General features: G+C 45.6%; 1 protein-coding gene across 1 annotated transcript in view; it reads left to right on the forward strand.

Annotated features, from left to right (window-relative positions):
* Positions 1–333: 333 nt before the first annotated feature.
* LOC144510239 (protein polyglycylase TTLL10-like) overlaps positions 334–22,588 on the forward strand; it is a 112,400-nt gene continuing 90,145 nt past the window's right edge. The window contains exon 1 of the mRNA XM_078239732.1: positions 334–733. Coding sequence (XP_078095858.1) covers positions 334–733 — 400 coding nt within the window. The remainder of the gene's footprint in view (positions 734–22,588) is intronic.

Here is a 22,588-nt window from a genome sequence, read left to right on the forward strand (position 1 = left end):
GAAAACACTTTAAAAATAGGAATCTCATCTTCCTAAACTGTTATGGATACTGATGCATTAATTGATGTTTTCTGTTGCACCAAGTGTATCAAGTGTTTCGTGTTGTTTTTCTTTTTGCTTACCAGCCATTGCAGTGAGCATAATTGGAGCTCACCCACTCGTCTACCTGGGAAAAGGTCTATCTTCTCGTTGGGGAACGAGGGTGAAGCTGCAGATGAGCAGCTTAATACTGAAAACTTAAACTTTCAACAAACACAAGCACTGAAAGAAGACAAAGAAGAAACAAGAGACAAGGCATTTCGAGAGCCTACCACAGTGCCATGTGATGCTAATATGGCGATTTCTATAGGTTCCCAGAATGAACCCTTAGCAATGAAGTCAAAGACCATAAAACAGAGAGAAAATGAACTGAAAGCAACAAGAGCAATGGAGAAAGCCAGAACACGTGCCTCCATTTCCAGAGCACATGTGAACCTCAGTGAGGGTATCCATGATGTGCCATCCAAAGAAATAGTTCCCCTGACAGATAACACTGCAGTAAGCAACAGTCAGAACCAGCGGTTAGCAGATTTTGTGAATGGAGACACAGACGGAGGTGCAGAAAGCAAGAAAGTAAAAATGGCAGCTAAACCAGAGGGGAAGAGAAAAAAGAAGAACCAGCGACCGGACCAAGCAGTCGAGGTTGTGGGGAATCAGGTGGCAATGTCTTCAGCATCTGATCCAAGCAATGCAGGTGTGCTTACTGTTAGATTTACTCGCCATGAATTTCTGTGTATTTTTGTTGCGTTATCGCTTGCCTTAGTCCTTGAGCTCTTTGCAGTGTATCTGTTTGTACTGTAGGAGTGGAACACAGAAACTACAAATCATTTAGCAGCATGGACCAATTTAGAAGTCCTTTATACCAATCATATTTGAAGTATAGTATTTTAACACTTGTTTTTGTCACAATATGGCGTTCAAATTGAAACTTCCAAATGATCTCGATCCTAGAATCCCTGCAGTGCCAGAGGGAGGCCACTCGGCCCATCGTGTCTACACCGACAACAATCCCATCCAGGCTCTATACTTGCAACCCCACATATTTACCCCGCTAATCCCTCTAACCTACGCATCCCTGGACACTAAGGGGCAATTTGACATGGCCAATGCACCTAACCCGCACATCTTTGGAATGTGGGAAGAAACCAGAGCACCCGGAGGAAACCCACGCAGACAGAGGGAGAATGTGCAAACTCCACACAGGCAGTGACCCAAGCCGGGAATCGAACCCAGGTCCCTGGAGCTGTGAGGCAGCAGTGCTAACCACTGTGCCACCATGCCGTCCTCTGTCGCTCTGGCTCATTCTTCCTCTCCCTTTGCTTTGCCGTTGGCACTGTGCCTTCTGCCACTTTAGTATCATTTTGATTGCTTCCATTAACTTCTATCCCTGCACTTCCTTTAGGACACTCCTTTAAACCCATCTCTTTGGCCAAGCTGTAAGCCATCTCCCTTAATCTCTTCTAGGGAGTGATTGTTTTATTTAAGTCTCTTGTAATGTACCTTGGGCGATTTCTCTACATTAAAGGCAAATGTGATTTGATTTTTGTGTGGAAGCCCACCCGGTGAAGCATGTGAGAAATATAAGCTGCAGAATTGGGCTTCATGGAGCATACAATTTTGGTGCAGCGGATGCTGTTTTGATCCCAAAATAAATTATTCGGTTCTGGTAATAGTCAACTAAAATAATATTAGCCCATCATTTGGTTTGAATTTAAATTTTACGTCCTTCCAGTGAATAAATATTGTCAGTGGATATTTCAAGATAATATATTCAGGTATTTTGTAACATAGAAAATCATATTAACTAAGAAAGATAGCTGATCATAGTTCAACGATTTCTTTATCTTCCAAGCTATTTAGTGGTAGTGGAATATAGAATGGGAAATTTAGAACTTTGCATGAGCTGTTCAGAGTTTCTCAGAAACCAGTGCCTCTGAAATGTATAAATTTCTATTCTGCTACCACTTAAAAACTTTACAAGGAGGCAGGATCTCAGTGAGCAGCCAATGAGGTTCCACAATTGGAGACACACTCTGATTGTCATTTCATAACAAAGCTATGTTAAAGACCAGACAGAAAAATCATCCCACAAAATCTACCAGTATCATGTGTTCACTTCCAACTTGGCCCACATCAAGTGCCATCTTGCTGACTGAGTTAACACAGGCATTAAGAGCATTCACTGCATTGTAGAGTAGGCAGATTGTGATGTCAGTCAGTTGATTTGAGGCATCTTGGATCTCACCATCCCAGCTCAAACTCTCTTTCAAACCTTCCCAGTTGAACATGCGTTCAGCAACAGGATAGCCCCTCCCAACAGCGCTATTTAAAGGGATTATCAACAACTTAATCATGGGCAGCACAGTGGTTAGCACTGCTGCCTCACAGCGCCAGGGACCCGGGTTCAATTCCAGGCTTGGGTGACTGTCTGTGTGGAGTTTGAACATTCTCCCTGTGTCTGCCCATGGATTTCTTCTGGGTGCTCCGGTTTCCTCCCACAGTCCAAAGATGTGAAGGTTAGATGCATTAGCCATGGTAAATGTGAGGGGTTACAGGGATAGGACGGGAGAGAGAGCTTGGGTAAGATGCTCTGTCAGGGAGTTGGTGTGGACCCTGAAAGGAGAAACACATATCAATATGGATGTGATGAGAGGAGTGGGGGTGCACCCTGGTTATACATGCAGCCACCATCTGGATATCAGCTTGCACATCAGATAAATGGTGGTATGAGGGGGAGGTGTGATGTGAGAAGGTGGATTAGGCAGCAACATATCATTGGCTTCCATGGTTTCAGCCCCACTACTGGCCACAGCCTCTAACAGCCACTCCAACTGTGGCGACCATCATCTCCTCCACTGAGATGAAGACCTGAAGCATATCTGTATGCAATTAGCTGCTGTTGTCACTTTGTTCGCAAGAAAAATTGAAATCTGTCAGTGAAGATGGTGTAAGGTGACCGAGCGATGTGGCTGTCATGGCTGACTAGTTAGTTAGCAGTGTGTGCGTGGTATGAGATGTGTGTGTGTGTGTGTGATGAAGTGTGTGTGTGATGAAGTGTGTGTGTGTGTGTTTGTGTGTGTGAGAGGTGGATCTATGAATGAGTCGTTATTGATCGAGATTCTTGATGGGTGTGTAATGGGGATGCATTGGGCAGTGTCTGAGGCTGGTGACTCAGTTGCAGTCTTGTGGCATTTGAAGATGAATTCACTGACCTGAACCACTCGTATATGGTGATCAAACATTTTTCAGCACTGCATTTGAATCCTTTTGTGTTGACCTCCATGGATCGACTTCCATTCTCTTCTAAGTGCTTGATTTCCGCCAGTCCTGCTACAGACAGAGTGCACCTCTACTTTAGGAGGTATTGACCTTAAGCAGTGCATACTAGCTTCAAATAACCTAACAAACTTGGGACACCTAGGTGTGCAGCCACTCAGCAGCACATTTTTTAAAAATTTCTATTCGTTTGTGGGACATGGGCATCACTGGCTGGCCAGCATTTATTGCCCATCCCTAGTTGCCCGAGGGCAGTTGAGAGTCAACCACATTGCTGTGGCTCTGGAGCCACATGTGGGCCAGGCAAGGTAAGGATGGCAGACTTCCTTCCCTAAAGGACACTAGTGAATCAGATGGGTTTTCCAACAATTGACAATGGTTTCATGGTCATCAGTAGATTCTTAAACCTAGATATTTTTTATTGAATTCAAATTCCACCATCTGCCATGGCGAGATTCGAACCCGGGTCCCCAGAACGTTAGCTGAGTTTCTGGATAGTCTAGTGATAATACCACTAGGCCATCGCCTCTCCATTTATCACTGGGCTTTAAGTGTCTAAATGAGTTTGAGCAGTTTGAATCCCGCTCCCAGTGGCTAGTCTTTCCAGTGCAGAACTTTCCATAATTAAGTCCTCAGTAGCCAATTTTCAGACCATAATGATTCCTATTCTGAGTTGTTTTAGCTTTCAGGTAAGTTGTTGAGGTGGCACATAAAATATTTCAGTCTGTATCAACGCTATTCTTTGACTTTTGAGGGTGCTTAATGCACTCTAGTAGATATTGCTACGTATCCTGACCAATTTATCTCCCCTTACCATGAGGAATCTGAAACTAACTGCAGCACTCACATTCCACTCTCAGTGAGATTTAATACAGGCAGCGAGTGAAGCTGGGGGGGGGGGGGGGGGGACTTTCTCGGCTGGATACACTGTATGCACTCGTTGTTCACGTCGTAATCTCCCAGCAAGTTGAAAACGAGCACTGTTCCTGCTCCAACTTGCTTGACTGCTCCAGGAATTAAACGCTGCAGGAATTCTTGAGCCAGTATTGTGAGATTGAGATCTCGCAAATCTTTTGCAAGAATCCCCGCCCACAACAACATTCCATCCCTTGGAGCAGCTCAGCAGGCAGGAGCGAGGAGTCTCGTTGCAGGAAAAGACTTGCATTGATATGGCGCATTTCTTCACCACAAGGCATCTCAAAGCATCTCACAGCCAATGAAGTACTTTGGAAATGTAATCACTGGTGTAACGAGGAAGCTCGGGAAAATGGTGGGGCCGAGGGAGTGGGGGTGAGGGTGGGGGGGGTGGAAGGGGGGGGCAGGGTGCGAAGAGGTCCCACCACGGCCTGGAAGAAGGGGAGATGATTGCTATTGTGAGATTGGGGAAGGATTGGGATGGCGGATTGGGGTATAAGTAACCAGAGGAGGTTTCTGTTGTGAACTGAGGAGAAGAGGAGGAAAATCACTGCCTGCATAAACTGGGTGAAAGATGACTGTCACCTTATTGTCACCTTAAATTGAGGAATTGCTGCTCTTCTGGGGAGGGTACCTCGCCAACCCCTACTTGTTTATTCAGAAGGAACTCTTCCTGTCATAGAGCTTTACAGCATGGAAACAGGCCCTTTGGCCCAACTTGTCCATGCCGTCCTTTTTTTTAAACAACTAAACTAGCCCCAGTTGCCCGCGTCTGGCCCATATCCCTCCATACCCACCTTACCCATGTTCCAGTGTATTCAATAAAAATATAACAAAACTTACTCCAACTTATAAATCAAAGAAAAGGTTTAATTTAAAAAAAACTTCATGACTCCAAACTTGAGGCCTCACCCTGGGCCATTCCAAGTTCCCCACAATTCCCAACATGTTCTAATTTATACTGAGTCAGCTGGTCAGTTGACCATCACATCATACTGTCATTGGTTGCATGGTTTAATGGGTCAGCTGACCCTTACAGCTTATTACCATTGGTCACATTACAACAGATCCAATGTTATCACCAGTTACATTCTAACAGGACTGATCTATTGGACAGTTGTTGATGGGCTGCTTGTGGTGCCCTGGAAGGCCCTTTGTTAAATGACATGCACTGTAAGGCAGCAACCTGAGTTTCCATAACAGCACTCACACCCGCGATGGAGGATGTTTGCTTTGCAATGCAAGTTGCGATGTTGGTCTACAGACACTGCATCAGGGAGGTCCCAGCAGTGTGCAGATGGAGGTGACCACCCCTTACATTGAGGGAAAGGATGGACTGCAGATTGCACAAAGTTCTACGCCAAGTTTGTACCCCCTACCCCCCAATGCTGTGTGCCAGTATAAACTGAAAAACTGTAGCCACAAAGTGGAGAGCTGACGTGAACTAAGGAGGAATAGGGGGGGAATAGGCTTTCTGAAACTGTATTTGGAATATTGCATGCAGTTCTGGCCGTCACACTACCAGAAGGATGTGGATGCTTTGGAGAGGGTGCAAAGAAGGTTCACCGGGATGTTGAACCCAAAAAGAGAAAATGCTGGAAGATCTCAGCAGGTCTGGCAGTATCCGTAATGATGTGGAGATGCCGGCGTTGGACTGGGATGAACACAGTAAGAAGTCTCACAGCACCAGGTTAAAGTCCAATAGGTTTATTTGGTAGCAAATACCATAAGCTTTCGGAGCGCTGTTCCCACTCCATCTGACGAAGGAGCAGCGCTCCGAAAGCTTATGGTATTTGCTACCAAATAAACCTGTTGGACTTTAACCTGATGTTGTGAGACTTCTTACAGTATCCATAATGCCAGGATTATCGTCTGTAATCCAGGAATGCCACACAGATGCTGCCAGGCCTGCTGCGATTTTCCAGCATTTTCTCTTTTGGTTTCAGATTCCAGCATCCGCAGTAATATGCTTTTATCCGTTCTTTTCACCAGGATGTTGCCTGGTTTGGATGGTATTGGGTATGGGGAGAGGTTGGATAAACTCGGATTGTTTTCATTGGAAAGACGGAGGCTGAGGGGGGACCTGATAGAAGTCTACAAAAGTATGAGAGACACAGACAGGGTGGATAGTCAGAGGCTTTTTTCCCAGGGTGGATGGGACGACTACAAGAGGACACAGGTTTAAGATGAGATGGGGTAAGTTTAGAGGAGAGATGCGGGGAATCTTTTTCACACAGAGGGTGGTGGGTGCCTGGAACACGCTGCCAGTTGAGGTGGTGGAAGCAGGCATGGGAGAAACATTCAAGGTGTATCTTGATAGACACATGAGCGGGAGGCAAACAGAGGGATAGAAACCATGTATCAGCGCAGGCTTGGTGGGCTGAAGGGCCTGTTCCTGTGTTTTATTGTTCTTTGTTCTCTGTTTTTGAAATTGGTGGAATGGTGTAAAACATGATGCTGTATATAACTATATTAAGGAGCAGTATTACTGAGGATGGCGATACAGATCCACAAGAAACCTGTTTCTCCACAAGAATTGAGATTCAATTTCAGCAACTTTTTTTACAATCCTTCATTGTATATATTGGAAAGGAGTTGGGCTAATTGGCAGTTTATAACAAACGCTTGCCTTCCACACTTCCATAGGCCCATCGTCAAGGCTGTTTTTGTTGCTATTTGTTTGGTTGTTAGTCAGTGATCAGCTAGTTTCTGAGTTGTCTGAAGCTGCTGATTCATTCTGCAGCATTCCTCATTCTGCGCCGCAGGAAGGAATTCCCGACCTCATGATGCATTGGGAATTGCTATCCTCAACAAAGCAGGCCAATCAGTGGTCAGGCTGCACACTTGTTCTCCAATTAAGAGCTCCTTAGTCTGGACGGCAACAGGAAGCTCCTCAGCCCTAACAAATCTGCAGCTCCAACAGCAGAGATGGTGTTTTTAATGTTAAATAGACCACAACTGCCAAACCACCATTGTGGAGAAGCCACCAGGTTGATGGGCGTCCAGCAGCCACAGCAGTGCCTCGATGGCTCTGCCGAATGGGGATCCGGTGGGGGGTACCCGAGTGGAATGGAATCATAGAATCAGAATCCCTACAGTGCCAAAGGAGGCCATTCAGCCCATCATGACAACAATCCCACCCAGACCCTATCCCTGTAACCCCACTTACTTACCCCACTAATCTCCCTGACACTATGGGACAAGTTAGCATGGCCAGTCCACCTACCCTGCACGTCTTTGGAGTGTGGGAGGAAACCGGAGCACCCGGAGGAAACCCACGCAGACACGGGGAAAACGTGCAGACTCCACACAGACAGTCACCTGAGGCTGGAATTGAACCCGGGTCCCTGGCGCTGTGAGGCTTCAGTGCTAACCACTGTGCCACCGTGCCGCCCAGAGCATTAGCATTAATGAAGTATTAGCCACACACTGGTCCATCCCATGGCCATGCTTCAGCCTCAGCAAAGAACTTACATGCCCACTAGAAAATTTCAATTGTCATGTGGACAGTGGCAAAATTGACCACCTGCTGCTTCTGCTGGTTAGTCATCAATACATTCCCCTCCCCCCACCCCCCCCCACCCCCCTACCCCCCTTACCCCCCCCCCCCCCCCCCCCCCCCCCTTCCCCCATCAACTCCACCAAACCTTCCGGAATGAAAATGACCTGGGACCATAAGTGTGAGGTTATCCGTTTTGGTAGGAAAAATGCAAAGGCAAATTATTATCTAAATGGAGAGATACTTTGTCGTGCTTCAGTGGAGAGGGATCTGGGTGTCCTCATGCATGAGTTGTAGAAAACTAGCATGCAGGTAAAGCAGTTCATAAGGCAGATGGAATCTTGGCATTTATTGCTAAAGGAACAGAATATAAAAGTAGTGACGTGTTGCTGCAACTGTACAAAGCATTAGTGAGAATATTGTGTACAGTTTTGGCCCCCTTACTTGAGGAGGGATGTGGTTGCATTGGAAGCGGTTCAGAGGAGGTTCACTGGATTGATTCCAGGGATGAGAGGTTTGATTTACCAAGAGACATTGGGCAGTTTAGGCCGATACTCCTTAGAGTTTAGAAGAATGAGAGAGATCTAATTGAGGTGTCCAAGATGATAAGGAGGGACAATAAAGTAGATGAGTGGAGGATGTTTCCCCTTGTGGGGCAATCTGGAAAGAGAGTCACAGTTCTAGGATAAAGGATAGCAGGTTTAAAACAGAGATGAGAAGAAATTTCTTCTCTCAAAGGGTTGTGAGTCTGTGGAATTCACTACCCCAGAGTGCAGTGGATGCCAGGACATTGAGTAAACTTAAGGAGAAAATGGACAGATTTTTAATTAGTAATGAGTTGAAGGGTTATGAAGAACAGGCTGGAAAGTGGAGTTGAGGCTGAGATAAGATCAGCCATGATCGAATTGAATAGCGGAGCAGGCTCGAGGGGCTGAATGGCCCACTCCTGCTCCTAGTTCTTATGATTCTTATGATGGCCAGTGGCGGAAACTTCAGGCTCATCCATCTCCAGTCCAACTTTGTGGCTGTTTGAAAATTCAGCCTTTAAAATAAGCTGGGTTCACAAAGCTTGACTTGTTTTCAGATTGGAAAGCAAATTGAGACAGGGGTGGGTGGGGGGCCGGGGCGGGGGGGGGGGGGGGGGTGCACACGGTGGCACAGTGGTTAGCACTGCTGCCTCACAGCTCCAGGGACCTGGATTCGATTCCGGCCTCGGGTCACTGTCTGTGTGGAGTTTGCACCTTCTCCCCGTGTCTGCGTGGATTTCCTCCGGGTGCTCCGGTTTTCTCCTACACTCCAAAGATGTGCAGGTTAGGATGATTGGCCATGCTAAATTGCCCCTTAGTGTTAGGGGGAGTAGCAGGGTAAATGTGTGGGATTATGGGGATAGGGCTTGGTGGGATTGTTGTCAGTGCAGGCTCGATGGGCTGAACGGCCTCCTTTTGCACTGTAGGGACTCTATGATCCAGTTTTTATTGAATGGAAGGAAAGTTAAGGTTGAAATAATGAGGACGTGAGTGCAGAAAAAAGCAACCTGTCAGTTGATATGGAGATTAGAAAGTGTTGATTTTTGTGCCCCAACCTAGTGAACAGGAGGATGAATTTCTCAGTGCCCGGACGGGGTATTCAACCTTTTGCAGACTGACACCAGAAACAGTAGCTGATACAACGTTAATGAACTCCTGGAAAAATTATCATCTGTTCAAGAACAGAATTAACAATACAGTTCATCAATACATCAATATAACTTATCAAACATTTTCTAGAGTCTAATCATTCCTGGAATGATAGAATTGTCACTTATGGAATGAAGAATTGTTTAAATGACCATCCTCTATGTGTTTTCAGATGCCTGAGCTTGCTGTTGAGTTTTGTCTGATTATAATTCTATGAAGTGGCTAAGACATTTATTTTCATTTTGAATGTAAGTTGTCGTTGCACGAATTATCTTGGACCATAATGGTTCCATGTGGTTCAGCTTGCAATGCCCAGCGAGTGACTGTCCATCACAGGTGACCCCAGGCGGTAGGTGCGGGAAGGCTGTTTGATTCAGGTGGGAAGGGACCATGTGTGTTATCTGTTAGGGGTTTGGGTAAAGCGATACAAAGATTAGAAAATGTTAATTTTTTTCTGCCACATACAGTGGGAATTCTGACACTTTTCCACTTCTATTCAGAAAGATCGCTGTGCACAGTCGGCTTTGCAGATTACTTGTCGCTAATCCACAAAGCTCCTTTGTGTTTGGAGTTAACTCAGCAGGTCTCTGGGTTATACACAGATTGGCAATTTGATCATGTTCGGATTGGTAAAACCTGTGCCCACGTGCAGTGCTTTCAGTGTGTGCTGCCATCAACAGCAATGCTTCATTGGTTAAGAAAGGCAGTTGACATGCATACTGAAATTCCGACTTCGTGCACACTCATACTTTGGGGTTTTCCTGATGCCCTCTCTTCACCTCCCCTCCCCCCACTCCAGTTTCCTGGATTCTTTCTACACGCAGCAGTTTAATGTCCTGTACGGCAATTGCCCACCTTGAATACACACCAGACCCTCTCCAGGACCATGGGTTTGGTGATTTGTAACCCATCTCAATTACATTTGAAACAGCCATCAGGATGCCCCATTTCTTATACCACGTTGAGCTAATTTCAAGGTACATAATTGACCATAAAGCACTTTGGGATGTACTGAGGATGTAAAAGATGCTGTATAGATGCAAGTGCTCTCTTTCTGATCATATTAACGATTTGGAGAAGGAACTGAAGGCCCTGTTGCTAAGTTTGCAAATGATACAAAGATATGTAGAAGGACAAGTAGTATTGAGGAAGCAGGGAGGCTGCAGGACTTGGACAGGTTAGGAGAGTGGGCAAAGAACTGGCAGGTGGAATACAATGTGGAAAAGTGTGAGGTTATGCACTTTGGAAGGAGGAATGGAGGCATAGACTATTTTCTAAATGGGGAAATGCTTAGGAAATCAGAAACACAAAGGGACTTGGGAGTCATTGTTCAAGATTCTCATTAAGGTTAACGTGCAGGTTCAGTCAGCAGTTAGGAAGGCAAGTACAATGTTAGCATTCATGAGTCGAGAGGGCTACAATACAAGAGCAGGGATTTACTCCTGAGGCTGTATAAGACTCTGGTCAGACCCCATTTAGAGTATTGTGAGCAGTTTTGGGTCCCATATTTAAGGAAGGATGTGATAGGAATACTCCCCACTTGCCTGGATGGGTGCAGCTCCAACAACACTCAAGAAGCTCGACACCATCCAGGGCAAAGCAGCCCGCTTGATTGGCACCACATCTACAAACATTCAATCCCTCCACCACCGACGCTCAGTAGCAGCAGTGTGTACTATTTACAAGATGCACTGCCGCAATTCACCAAAGATCCTTAGACAGCACCTTCCAAACCCACGACCACTTCCATCTAGAAGAACGAGGGCATCAGATAAATGGGAACACCACCACCTCCAAGCCACTTACCATCCTGACTTGGAAATATATCGGCCGTTCCTTCGCAGTGGCTGGGTCAAAATTCTGGAATTCCCTCCTGAACGGCATTGTGGGTCAACCCACAGCACATGGACTGCAGCGATTCAAGAAAGCAGCTCACCACCACCTTCTCAAGGGCAACTAGGGATGGACAATAAGTGCTGGTCTAGTCAGCTACGCCCATGTCCCACGAATAAATTTAAAAAATAATGTATTAGGGCTCCATTAGAACCTTCTTCTGTCTTGTTCCAGTTACATGTGATCTGACATCATCTGACTTCACAGGTGGCGATCTCCAACAATTTGCACAATACTACACCTCCCCAATCTAGCCCTGAATTATTTAAATTTTTATCTTACCCCAACTCTGCCCACCGCCCCTCCAAAACCAATGTCAGGTCCTCTGAATCAGCGAGAAAGGCACTGCGGAGGCTTAATCTGTTTGCCTGACCGCATCCTCATTTCTTTCAGAGGAAGGGTTGGAACACAGGCATCCTGCGAAGGAGGATGGGAATCGTCAACTGAGGTGGTCGGGACATGGGGTTGCCAACTATGATTGAATGTATTCCTGGATGTTTAAGCACATGACTTGCCCCCACACTCCAGCCAATAATGGGCCAACTTATCCTGTTGAAGTCCGGCATATTGTCATGTACTGCCTTCCTACGCCAAATTTCATGGAATCCTACAGTGCAGAAGGAGGCCATTCGGCCCATCGAGTCTGCACCGACTACAATCCCACCCAGGCCCTATTGCCATAACCTCACATATTTACCCTGCTAATCCCCTGACACTAGAGGCAAGTTAGCATGACCAATCAACCTAATCCGCATGTCTTTGGACTGTGAGAGGAAACCGGAGCACCCAGAAGAAACCCACACAGACACGGGGAGAATGTGCAAACTTCACACAGATAGTGACCCGAGGCTGGAATTGGACCTGGGTCCCTGGCGCTGTGAGGCAGCAGTGCTAACCACTGTGCCACCATACCGCCCTATGCTTGGAAAGCAAAGAGACTCATGACCCAATTGGATGTTGCTTGACTGTCATCCAAACAGCCATTCCCCCCAGCTCCATTTTATATTTGGAAAAGTGAAACGTTGAAAGAAACTATCTCTTTTAATGTCTCAGTTATTTTTTTCTCCAGGGTTCCATACAGCAGCATCCTGGAGATAGATCTTCAATTCTTGGAGACTTCAGGCCCATCTTGGAGGGTTGGCAACCCTATCGAGCACCTGGGCAGTCAGTTCCAGCCCTGCAAAGGCCACTTGCTGGTGGACACCTGTGCCAGTCTGTGGCGCGGAGGAGGCTGTGGTCAATGTTGATTAAGTAAAAACAATGGTGCACCAATTAGGACTCAAACCTCAGCCAGGTTGGTTCTGGTCCCGGATCCAGACAGAATGCCCCAGGCCACAGTACTGGCCGTGCCTGCATTTTATTGTGACATTTGAAGGCGATAATGAAGATTTGCATGATAATGATGTCGGACCCTATCCAAGTTGGTCTCTGTCATGCCTCGGTGAAGAGTATATGGAAGATTCAGGAGCTGACTATGTAACCTCCTTGGGCGGCATAGTGGTTAGCACTGCTGTCTCACAGCTTCAGGGACCTGGGTTCGATTCCCAGCTTGGGTCACTGTCTGTGTGGAGTCTGCATGTTTTTCCCGTGTCTGCATGGGTTTCCTCCGGGTGCTCCGGTTTCCTCCCACAGTCCAAAAGACGTGCTGGTTAGGTGCATTGGCCGTGCTAAATTCTCCCTCAGTGTACCCGAACCGGTGCCAGAGTGGCAACTTGGGGACTTTCACAGTAACTTCACTGCAGTGTTAATGTAAGCCTACTTGTGACACTGATAAATAAACTTTAAGTTAAACTCCTCCCCATTAGGAACTCTGAAGGAGTCAGACCATTGTGGAAAGGTGTAGACCGGTAACTAAGCAAGACCAGATCAATGATGTTTTTCTTCAACAGGGGCCCGACCATACGGACCCCCTGATTCGACCTCACTATTGGTTGGTAGCTATCTAGGTAGCTGGTGACGCTTACGAAATCTTTAGATTCAGGGAGGATGTTTGAAGCAGTCATTAGCGAGCTGCGGGCCTTTATCCAAAATGGCCAATACCGGGATTCCATGTGTGGCAAAACCTCTTTTAGTATAGAGTTAATTGACATTGAGATGGGGCTGTGAACTCACTTGACTTCAATCTGTCAGGAATAGTAGTCAATGAAAATGAGAACGGTTTTACCCTTGAAAATGAACAGTTCTGCCCTGAGGCACTCCCATGGGTGAGATGGGAAAGATGAGGCCATCAACGGTGGCACAGTGGTTAGCACTGCTGCCTCACAGCTCCAGGGACCCGGGTTCAATTCCGGCCTTGGGTGACTGTCTGTGTGGAGTTTGCATGTTCTCTCCATGTCTGTGTGGGTTTCCTCCGGGTTCTCCGGTTTCCTCTCACAGTCCAAAGATATGCGGGTTAGGTGAACTGACCATGCTAAATTGCCTCTCAGGTCCCAAGATGTGTAAGTTAGATGGATTAGCCATGGTAAATGTGCGGGGTTACGGGGATAGGGTGGGGGAGAGGGCCTGGGTAAAATACTCTGTTGGAAAGTCAGTGCAGACTCGATGGGCCGAATGGCCTCTTCTGCACTGTAGGGATTCTATGATTCTAAGGGTTTCTTGTGGTCCTGCCTATGGATTACACACATTGGGTAATTAGAGATCATGTTTTCAATGGCCTTCGATATATCAGGCCAATAGATGGAGTTGCAGACTTGTGCATGGCACTTGGTAATGCCCAGTGTCATTGTTTAAGAATGCCAGCTTGAAGACCCTGGTAATAACAATATGGTCAGTATAGGCTAGCAGGTCATCCATGAGACTAAAATGACAGCATTATTCGAAGTGTTGCCTTAAAGTGCAATTGGTGAGAATGTATTCATGCCAGCCAGTGAACCCAAACTCCCAAATTCTCATGCATCTGCCTCGGCTTTCAGAGCTGTATAAATATTTTTCCAATGTTTGAGCGGTCGCCGGGAAAGACTTGATCAACAAAGAAGCCTCGGACTCTACGTCAACAACAAAGGAGACGCTGGTGGATTTTACGGCCTTGCTCATCCCGTAAAATCCTGCCCGAGGTCAACGAACCCTTCCATGGTCGCCCACTCTGATTCCCGTGGCGAGTGGGACGGTAGAATTCCAGCCATCTTTTGTGCAGGCTTCCCCATAGGGAAATGGATAAAGCATAGGCCGTATTATGGAGTTTGCCCTGAACGTATTTGTGTCAAAGCACTTGAAGGTGTGATCAGAACCTCTGAATTCAGGGTGGCATCTTTACCAGTTCCCTGGTATTGAGGAGGGTTACTAATGGCTAATGATCCAGCTGTACGGTGAATTTGAATCCAAGGACACAATCAGAGTACTTGTCGCTGTCTCAAATGATTGCCAGGGCCTTTTTCTCAATGACCACGTAGCGCTGTTCGGTATCCGTTAACACTCTGGAGGCATAGTAGATTGGCAGTCAGGAACCATTGCTCTGGATTTGAGATAAAACCTCCCTAAGCCAATGGAGGTTGCAACAGCAGTGGAGATTTCCAGGTGGGTAGTGGGCAGGAAGGAACTTTTCACTGGCTGGAGTCATGCCTTGCACAAAGGAAAATGGTGGTGATCGTTGGAGGCTAATCATCTCAGCCTTGGGACAGCACCACAGGAGTTCCTCCATCAATGATCTTCGCTATATCATAAGATTGCAAAGTAGGGACATTTGCTGATGATTGCACAATGTTCAGTACCATTTGAGATTCCTAAGATAATAAGGGTGTCCTTACTCCAATGAAACAACTGTGCAAATTCAGGCCTGAGCTGAGATGTGGCAGGGAAGTGGAGCTGAGGGAGAGAACCAGCTGCACTTGATCTTAGTGAATGGCAGGACAGGTTTGAAGGCCCACACCGCATGTCCCTCTTCCTATTTTTATACTCTTAGGTATTCTTCAATACCTCTGAAGGGGAGGCAGTGGAGTAGTGTTATTATCGCTGGATTAGAAATCCAGAGACCCATGGTAATGCACTGGGGACCTGGGTTCAAATCCCACCACAGCAGATGGAGAAATTTGAATCCAATACAAATCTGGACTTCCAAGTCTAATGATGACCGTGAAACCATTGTCCTAAAAATCCATCTGGTTCATCAATGTCCTTTAGAGAAGGAAATCTGGCATCCTTACCTGGTCTGGCCTGCATATGATTCCAGACTCTTAAATGCCCTCAGGGATGGGCAATAAATGCTGGCCCAGCCAGCGACCACCCACATCTCAGGATTGAATAAAAGAAACCCACAATGCTTTATACTGATTGCTAACCAGACTTACTTTAATATAAACTGAGCATACAGAAGGGCAATTGTGATAAGACTCATTTAATTCAATCAGTATGACTTACCTTTGTGTAATAATATAAAATAAAGAACATGCCACACTCGCCCAGCGCTGTGGGTAACTTGCTTGACTTCAACAGAATAGCTCCCTCACCCTGCATTCCAACATTCACATAACTTTTACAGGGCCTGCTTTGTTAGCAGTTCTCTATTTTGACGACCTCACTGACTGTGCAACCTCTGTTTCAATAAAGTCCTTTACTGCGGCTGTCTGAATTTTTTTAATGATCTTCCGCCATTCACAGCCTGATAAAGCAGGCCCGGCCAAGTGCTTGGGAATCAACGATTCTCCAATACAATGGGTGCTGAGGTGATGACGTAACCTATGGAAAAACAAACATTAAAATATTTAACATCCTGAACTAGCTTTTGCCTCCGAGCCTTTTTCTTCACACACAAATATACCGTGCTGCTTTTTAAACCCAGGATTTAAAGTAACTCTTTATCCGAATCTTTTCTGTGGAAAAAAAAGTCAAAACATCTTGAAATATGACACCTGTGAACCACAATTTCCAAATACCTTTCCGCTCTATTGCCAACTCTGTGACTTCTTTTGAAATCTTCTAAAATTCTGCTCGCTGGTAGTCGTTAGTAGGGAGCGTCGCAATCTGCAGTGTCCTCACTGGACCCACACATGAGAACACTAAGTGACATAATCAGCCAACAGCTCAGAAGACCTTAGGAATCCGCCCACGTGTGGTGTAAGATTGGATTTAGTGAAGTTATTACCACTCCCAGTGGGAGGTGAATGGTTGGGCGGAGGCGTGGTTGGGTGGAGGCGTGGTTGGGTAAGAGGGTGGTTTTGGGAGGGAGATGGGTGGGGAGAGCTAAGGAGGACAGTTGGGGTGAGGGAAAGAAGATTATGGTTTAGTCACAGTGTGCTCTGACCATCACAGTGTGGGGAAGAACAGCTGGTCTTTTCCAGTCTGGTACATTTTTGTGTCTGTATGTTTATGAGCTAAGGCAACTGGGACACACCCACACCATCTCCACCTATGGGATTGTTAATGGGCATTTCTCTGCCAGGTCCAAAGACCTCTCAGCGCTCTTTCTCCTTTCCCTTCACCACTTGCTTGTGGAGTGCCGCCATGCTCTCTATCGATTGCTGTTTAATCCCTACCCCGCTGGAGTTAAATCACCTCGTTCTGCTCCTTGGCAACCTCCAATTTAATCTCACCTGCCTAACTACATGTTGTTTATCCTTTTCCTTCACGCTCACTGTCTTTCTGTGACCTGGCGCTCATTCTTATTTTCTGTTTTCGGTTCTGGTCAATTACTCGGATTTAAAGCCTGTTTCGATCTTCATCTGGTGTTTTGGCTTGACTTGAATTTCTACTATTGGTTTTCATAAGTGATCCCAGCCTCCCTATGATTCGATGTTTGACCATCTATGCACAATATCCAGAATATAGCTTGCGCAGGATGACCAGTGACCCCTGTTATGGTTGGTATATACACAGGGTTACCCAGGACCTGGGTTCAATTTCCGGCTTGGGTCACTCTCTGTGTGGAATCTGCACGTTCTCCCCGTGTCTGCGTGGGTTTCCTCCAAGTGCTTCGGTTTCCTCCCACAGTCCGAAAGACGTGCTGGTTAGGGTGCATTGGCCATGCTAAATTCTCCCTCAGTGCGCCCAAACAGGCGCCGGAGTGTGGCAACTAGGGGATTTTCACAGTGACTTCATTGCAGCGCTAATGTAAGCCTACTTGTGATACTAATAAATACATAAATAAAAATTGACATAAAATAAGTGGCCTAGGAGATCATGTGGTCCAATTTTTAAACTACTGATTCGTATTGGTTCTGAGTTAAAGTTAGCTGGAATTAGGCAGAATGAAAATATATTAATATAATATTTGACTTCTTATAGAAGCATAGAAACTAGAAATAGGAGTAGGCCATTCGGCCCCTCGAGCCTGCTCCGCCATTCATCTTGATTATGGCTGACCATCGAATTCAGTATCCTGATCCCCCACTTCCTCCCATATCACTTGATTCCTTTAACCCCAAGAGCTATATTTAATTTCTTCTTGAAATCAGACAATGTTTTGGCCTCAACTACTTTGTGTGGCAGTGAATTCCACACATTCACCACCCTCTGGGTGAAGAAATTTCTCCTCACCTCAGTTCTAAAAGGTTTACCCCTTATCCTCAAACTATGACCCCTAGTTCTGGACTCCCCCACCATTGGGAACATTCTTTCTGAATCTATCCTGTCTAACCCTGTTAGAATTTTATAAGTTTCTATAATATTCCCCTCTCACATTTCTAAGCTCCAGTGAATATAATCCTAACCAACTTAATCTCTCCTCATATGACAGACCTGCCATCCCTGGAATCAGCCTGGTAAACCTTCGCTAGACTTCCTCTATAGCAAGAACATCCTTCCTCAGATAAGGACGCCAAAACTGCACACAACAGTCTAGGTGTGGCCTAACCAACGCTCTATACAATTGCAGTAAAACATCCCTATACCTGTATTCAAATCCTCTCGCTATGAAGACCAACATACCATTTACTTTCTTTACTGCCTGCTGTACCTGTGTGCTTACTTTCAGTGGCTGATGCACAAGGACTCCAAGGTCTCGTTGAGTATTCACCTCTCTCAGTTTGCACCCATACAAATAATTATCAATTAGGTCCAAAAGAATGAAAGCACCGATCTCGAGCAGCAGTCTGCAGTAATTGGATCACACGATGGGAAAACTTGTTCATGAGAAAGAGTGTTAATGACACTCCTATAGCCTGCAGCACAATAGCAATAAAGAGAGAACAGAAGTGGAGAACCGATGTTGCCAGCCAATTTATATGCCTTTCCTTCCTTTGAAATCAAATTGGTTCAAAAAAATGCTTTCACAATTAGTTAAAGTTTATTTGTTAGTCTCACAAGTAGGCTTACATTAACACCGCAATGAAGTTGCTGTGAAAATCCCCCAGACGCCATACTCCGGCGCCTGTTCGGGTACACTGAGGGAGAATTTAACACGGCCAATGCACCTAACCAGCACATCTTTTGGACTGTGGGAGGAAACTGGAGCACCCGGAGGAAACCCACGCAGGCACGGGGAGAACATGCAGACTCTGTGAGGCAGCAGTGCTAACCACTGTGGCAACATGCTGCCCCACTGGTCAAAATTAAGCTGGTTAAAGAATATTTTTTAACCGTCAAAATGATATAATGAGCTTTCCCATCAGAGGGGCGGTTTAATATTTCTAGATTTTTTTTACATTTTTAAAATTGTTTTCGGGATTTCTAAATCAGGGAGTCTTTGATTTTGTCCTTTAGGTATTTATTATGCATTTGCAATATTAAGAGAAAATACATTATTTTTAATCACTTGTTTCTAGATTCAAAGATGAAAACTATATATTTCAAAACAGATAACCAAAATTTGCTAAGTGTCTTTAAGCAATTACATAATTAAACTTTTGATCAATTATTGATTCTATTTTATTTATAAATAAAGTTGTTTTGACTTTCTTTATGGTTTGCATTTTTCTTTTATGACTACAAACTTCACTTTTGGATCATCACACTCCTTGCTTTCATTTATTGTGTAACCCCTTTCCAGGGTGAACTTATGTCAACTATTATTATTTTGTTGCAAAATTTCACCATACATTAATGCACCAGTAGTGTAGAGTACACCGGGAGTAGGATAAAAGCCCACAGAATGGAACAAGTTTGGCGCCTTTGACATGGTAAAAATGTCCCCAGGTGTGTCGCAGGAGTGAAATCAGGTGAAAATTGCCATTGAAAGAAATAAGGACATGGTGACACAGTGGTTAACACTGCTGCCTCCCAGCGCCATGGACCCAGGTTCAAGTCCCAGCTTGGGTCACTGTCTGTGTGGAGTTTGCACGTTCTCCCCATGTCTGCATGGCTTTCCTCCGGGTGCTCTGGTTTCCTCCCACAGTCCAAAAGATGTGCTGGTTAAGTGCATTGGCCGTGCTAAATTCTCCCTCAGTGTACCCGAACAGGTACCGGAGTGTGGCGACTAGGGGATTTTCACAGTAACTCCATTGCAGTGTTAATGTAAGCCTACTTGCGACGCTAATAAATAAACTTTTAAACTTAAAGATACAAAGAAAAAAATATTTATGACCCCCTTAACGGAATTAATTTGCAATAAGTTACTAATTGTAATAAGATGAAAATTAACACAACTCCATGCGTGGTTTCACTAAAGCCCTGTACAGCTGTAGTAAGACATCCTTGTTCCTGTACTCATGTCTCCTATGATGAAGGCCAATATAACATTTGCCTTCCTAACTGCACGTTGTACCTTGCTTTCAGTGACTGATATGTACAAGGACACCCAGGTCCCTTTGTGCATCAACATTTCCCAATCGATCACCATTAAAATAATACTCTGCCTTCAGTTTCTCCATCCAAAGTGGATAACTTCACATTTTTCCATGTTATACTGCATCTGCCGTGTATTTGCCCAATCACTCAACTTGTCTAAATCACCGCGAAGCATCTTAACATCATCCTCACCACTCACATTCCCACCAAGCTTTGTGTGATGAGCAAACTTGAAAACATTTGGTTCCCTCATCCAAACCATTGATGCATATTCTGAAAAGCTGGGGCCCAAGCACTGATCCCTGAAAGATGTGGTGAGCCGTCTTGAATGGTTGCACTATATACGGTGTAGGTGCATCCACAATGCTGCTAGGAAGGGAATTCCAGGATTTGGATCCATCAACACTGAAGGAACGGCAACATTTTTCCAAGTCAGGCTGATGTTTTGCTTGGAGGGGAACCTGCAAGTGGTGGTATTCACATGCATCTGCTACCCTGTTCTTCGAGGTGGTAGAGGCCGTGGGTTTGGAAGGTGCCATTGAAGGAGCCTAAGTGAGTTGCTACAGTGCATTTTCTGGATAATATACACAGTGCTGCCACTGTGGGTCAGTGGTGAAGGAAGTGAATGTTCAAGGTGATGGATGATGTGCTAATTGAGCCTACTGCTTTATCCTGGATGGTGTCAAGCTTCTTGCGTGTTGTTGGAGCTGCATCAACCCAGGCAAGTAAAGAGTATTCCATCGCACTCCTGACTTGTGCCTTGTAGGTGGTGGACGGGCTCTGGGGAGTCAGGAAGTGAGTTACCGCAGAATCTGACCTGGCCTTGTAACCACAGTATTTATGTGAATGATCCAGTTAAGTTCCTGGTCAATGGTAACCCTCTAGATGATGATAGTGGGGATTGAGTCATGGTAATGCCATTGACTGTCAAGGGAAGATGGTTAGGTTCTTTTTTGTGGAGATGGTCATTGCCTAGCACTTGTGTGGTGGGAATGTTATTTGCCACTTAGCAGCCCAAACATGAATGTTGTCCCGGTCTTGCTGCGTTTGGACCCAGATTGCTTCAGTACCTGAGGAGTCACGAATAGTTCTGAGTGTTGTGCAATTATCAGTGAGCATCGCCAGTTCTGTACTTATGCTGGAGGGAAGGTCATGAATGAAACATGGAAGATGGGTGACCCTGGGACACTACCCTGAGTGATATGCTGGGATTGAGAGGATCAGCCTCCAGCAATCATCTTCTTTTGTGCTCAGTCTGACACCAACCAGTGGAGGGAGATTTCCCCCCCCCCGAGTCCCATTGACTCTAGTTTTGCTGGGGCTCCTTGATGCCACACTTGGTCAAATGCTGCCTTCATGTCAAGGGCAGTAGCTCTCACATGGTACATGAATCACCTGAGGTTAGTCTGCAGGTACAACTGGTGACTAACAAAACAAATGGAACGTTGGCAGTTATTGCAAGAGGAATATGAAAGTAGGGAAGCTTTACTGCAGCTGTACAGGGCCTTAGTTTTATAAAAATTCATTCGTGGGACATGGGCGTCGCTGGCTGGCCAACTTTTGTTGCCCATCCCTTGTTGCCCTTGAGAAGGTGGTGGTGAGCTGCCTTCTTGACACAACTAAGTGGCTCGCTCGGCCATTTTAGAGGGCAGTTGAGAGCCAACCACGTCGTTGTGGCTCTGGAGTCACATGTAAGCCAGACTGGGTAAGGACAGCAGATTTCCTTCCCTGAAGTACATTAGTGAACCAGATGGGTTTTTCCGACAGTCGACTATGGTTTCCTGGTCCTGAATTCAAATTCCACCATCTGCTGTAGCGGGATTCGAACCCGGGTCCCCAAAATGTTGGCTGAGCTTCTGGATAAATGTTTAGTGACAATGCCACTAGGCTATCGCCTCTCACATCTAGAGTACTGTGTCTCCTGACTTGAAAAGAGATCTCACTGCTTTAGAAGCAGCACAAAGAGCATTCACTTGACCCATTACTGTGATGACGGGCTTATCTTATGAGTTCAAACCCCTTTTAAATAAGCATCAGATTTTTGCCAGTGCTTTGAGCCTTTGATGTGACAAAACGCTATTTATTTTGCAAATAAATTGCATGGTTATTTAGAGCAGGTGATTGGGACCACTGCTGAACATGTTATAAACAGGCATTCAGGAGTCTTTTTTAAAGTTTATTATGCTTTCCCCTGAAATGATTGTAGCGTTTAACCTTGAAGGTAAATATTACACATTGTGTCCTTCTGCTGAAATATAAACTAATTTTATATCAGTTAAATGCACTTCATAAGCTTTGACATCCTACGGGCAAGCTGACATTATTCGAACTTCACCCCATGGAGTTAATGTTACTCTGACCTGAGAAGTGATGACTCGGTTTGATTAAGAGCCGTTACGTAGCAGAAGGTATTTTCCGAATAGGCATTTCAGTTCATTTTCCCCATCGAAAGCTGACCACTCCCTCCTTCAATTCAGGACTTATATTTGCATACTTCTAACCTTTCAGAGAGAGAGATGCCAGTTCCCGGCAAAGGTTTGGTTGGCAATTGCCCCAGATGGCCCATGAATAGGTCTAATTGGCTACCTGCTGCTGACAGGCTGTTAGTCCCTGCTGTATCAAACCTGCTTCCAGC

Source organism: Mustelus asterias, chromosome 22 (genome assembly GCF_964213995.1).
Source record: "Mustelus asterias chromosome 22, sMusAst1.hap1.1, whole genome shotgun sequence".
Lineage (NCBI taxonomy): Eukaryota > Metazoa > Chordata > Chondrichthyes > Carcharhiniformes > Triakidae > Mustelus > Mustelus asterias.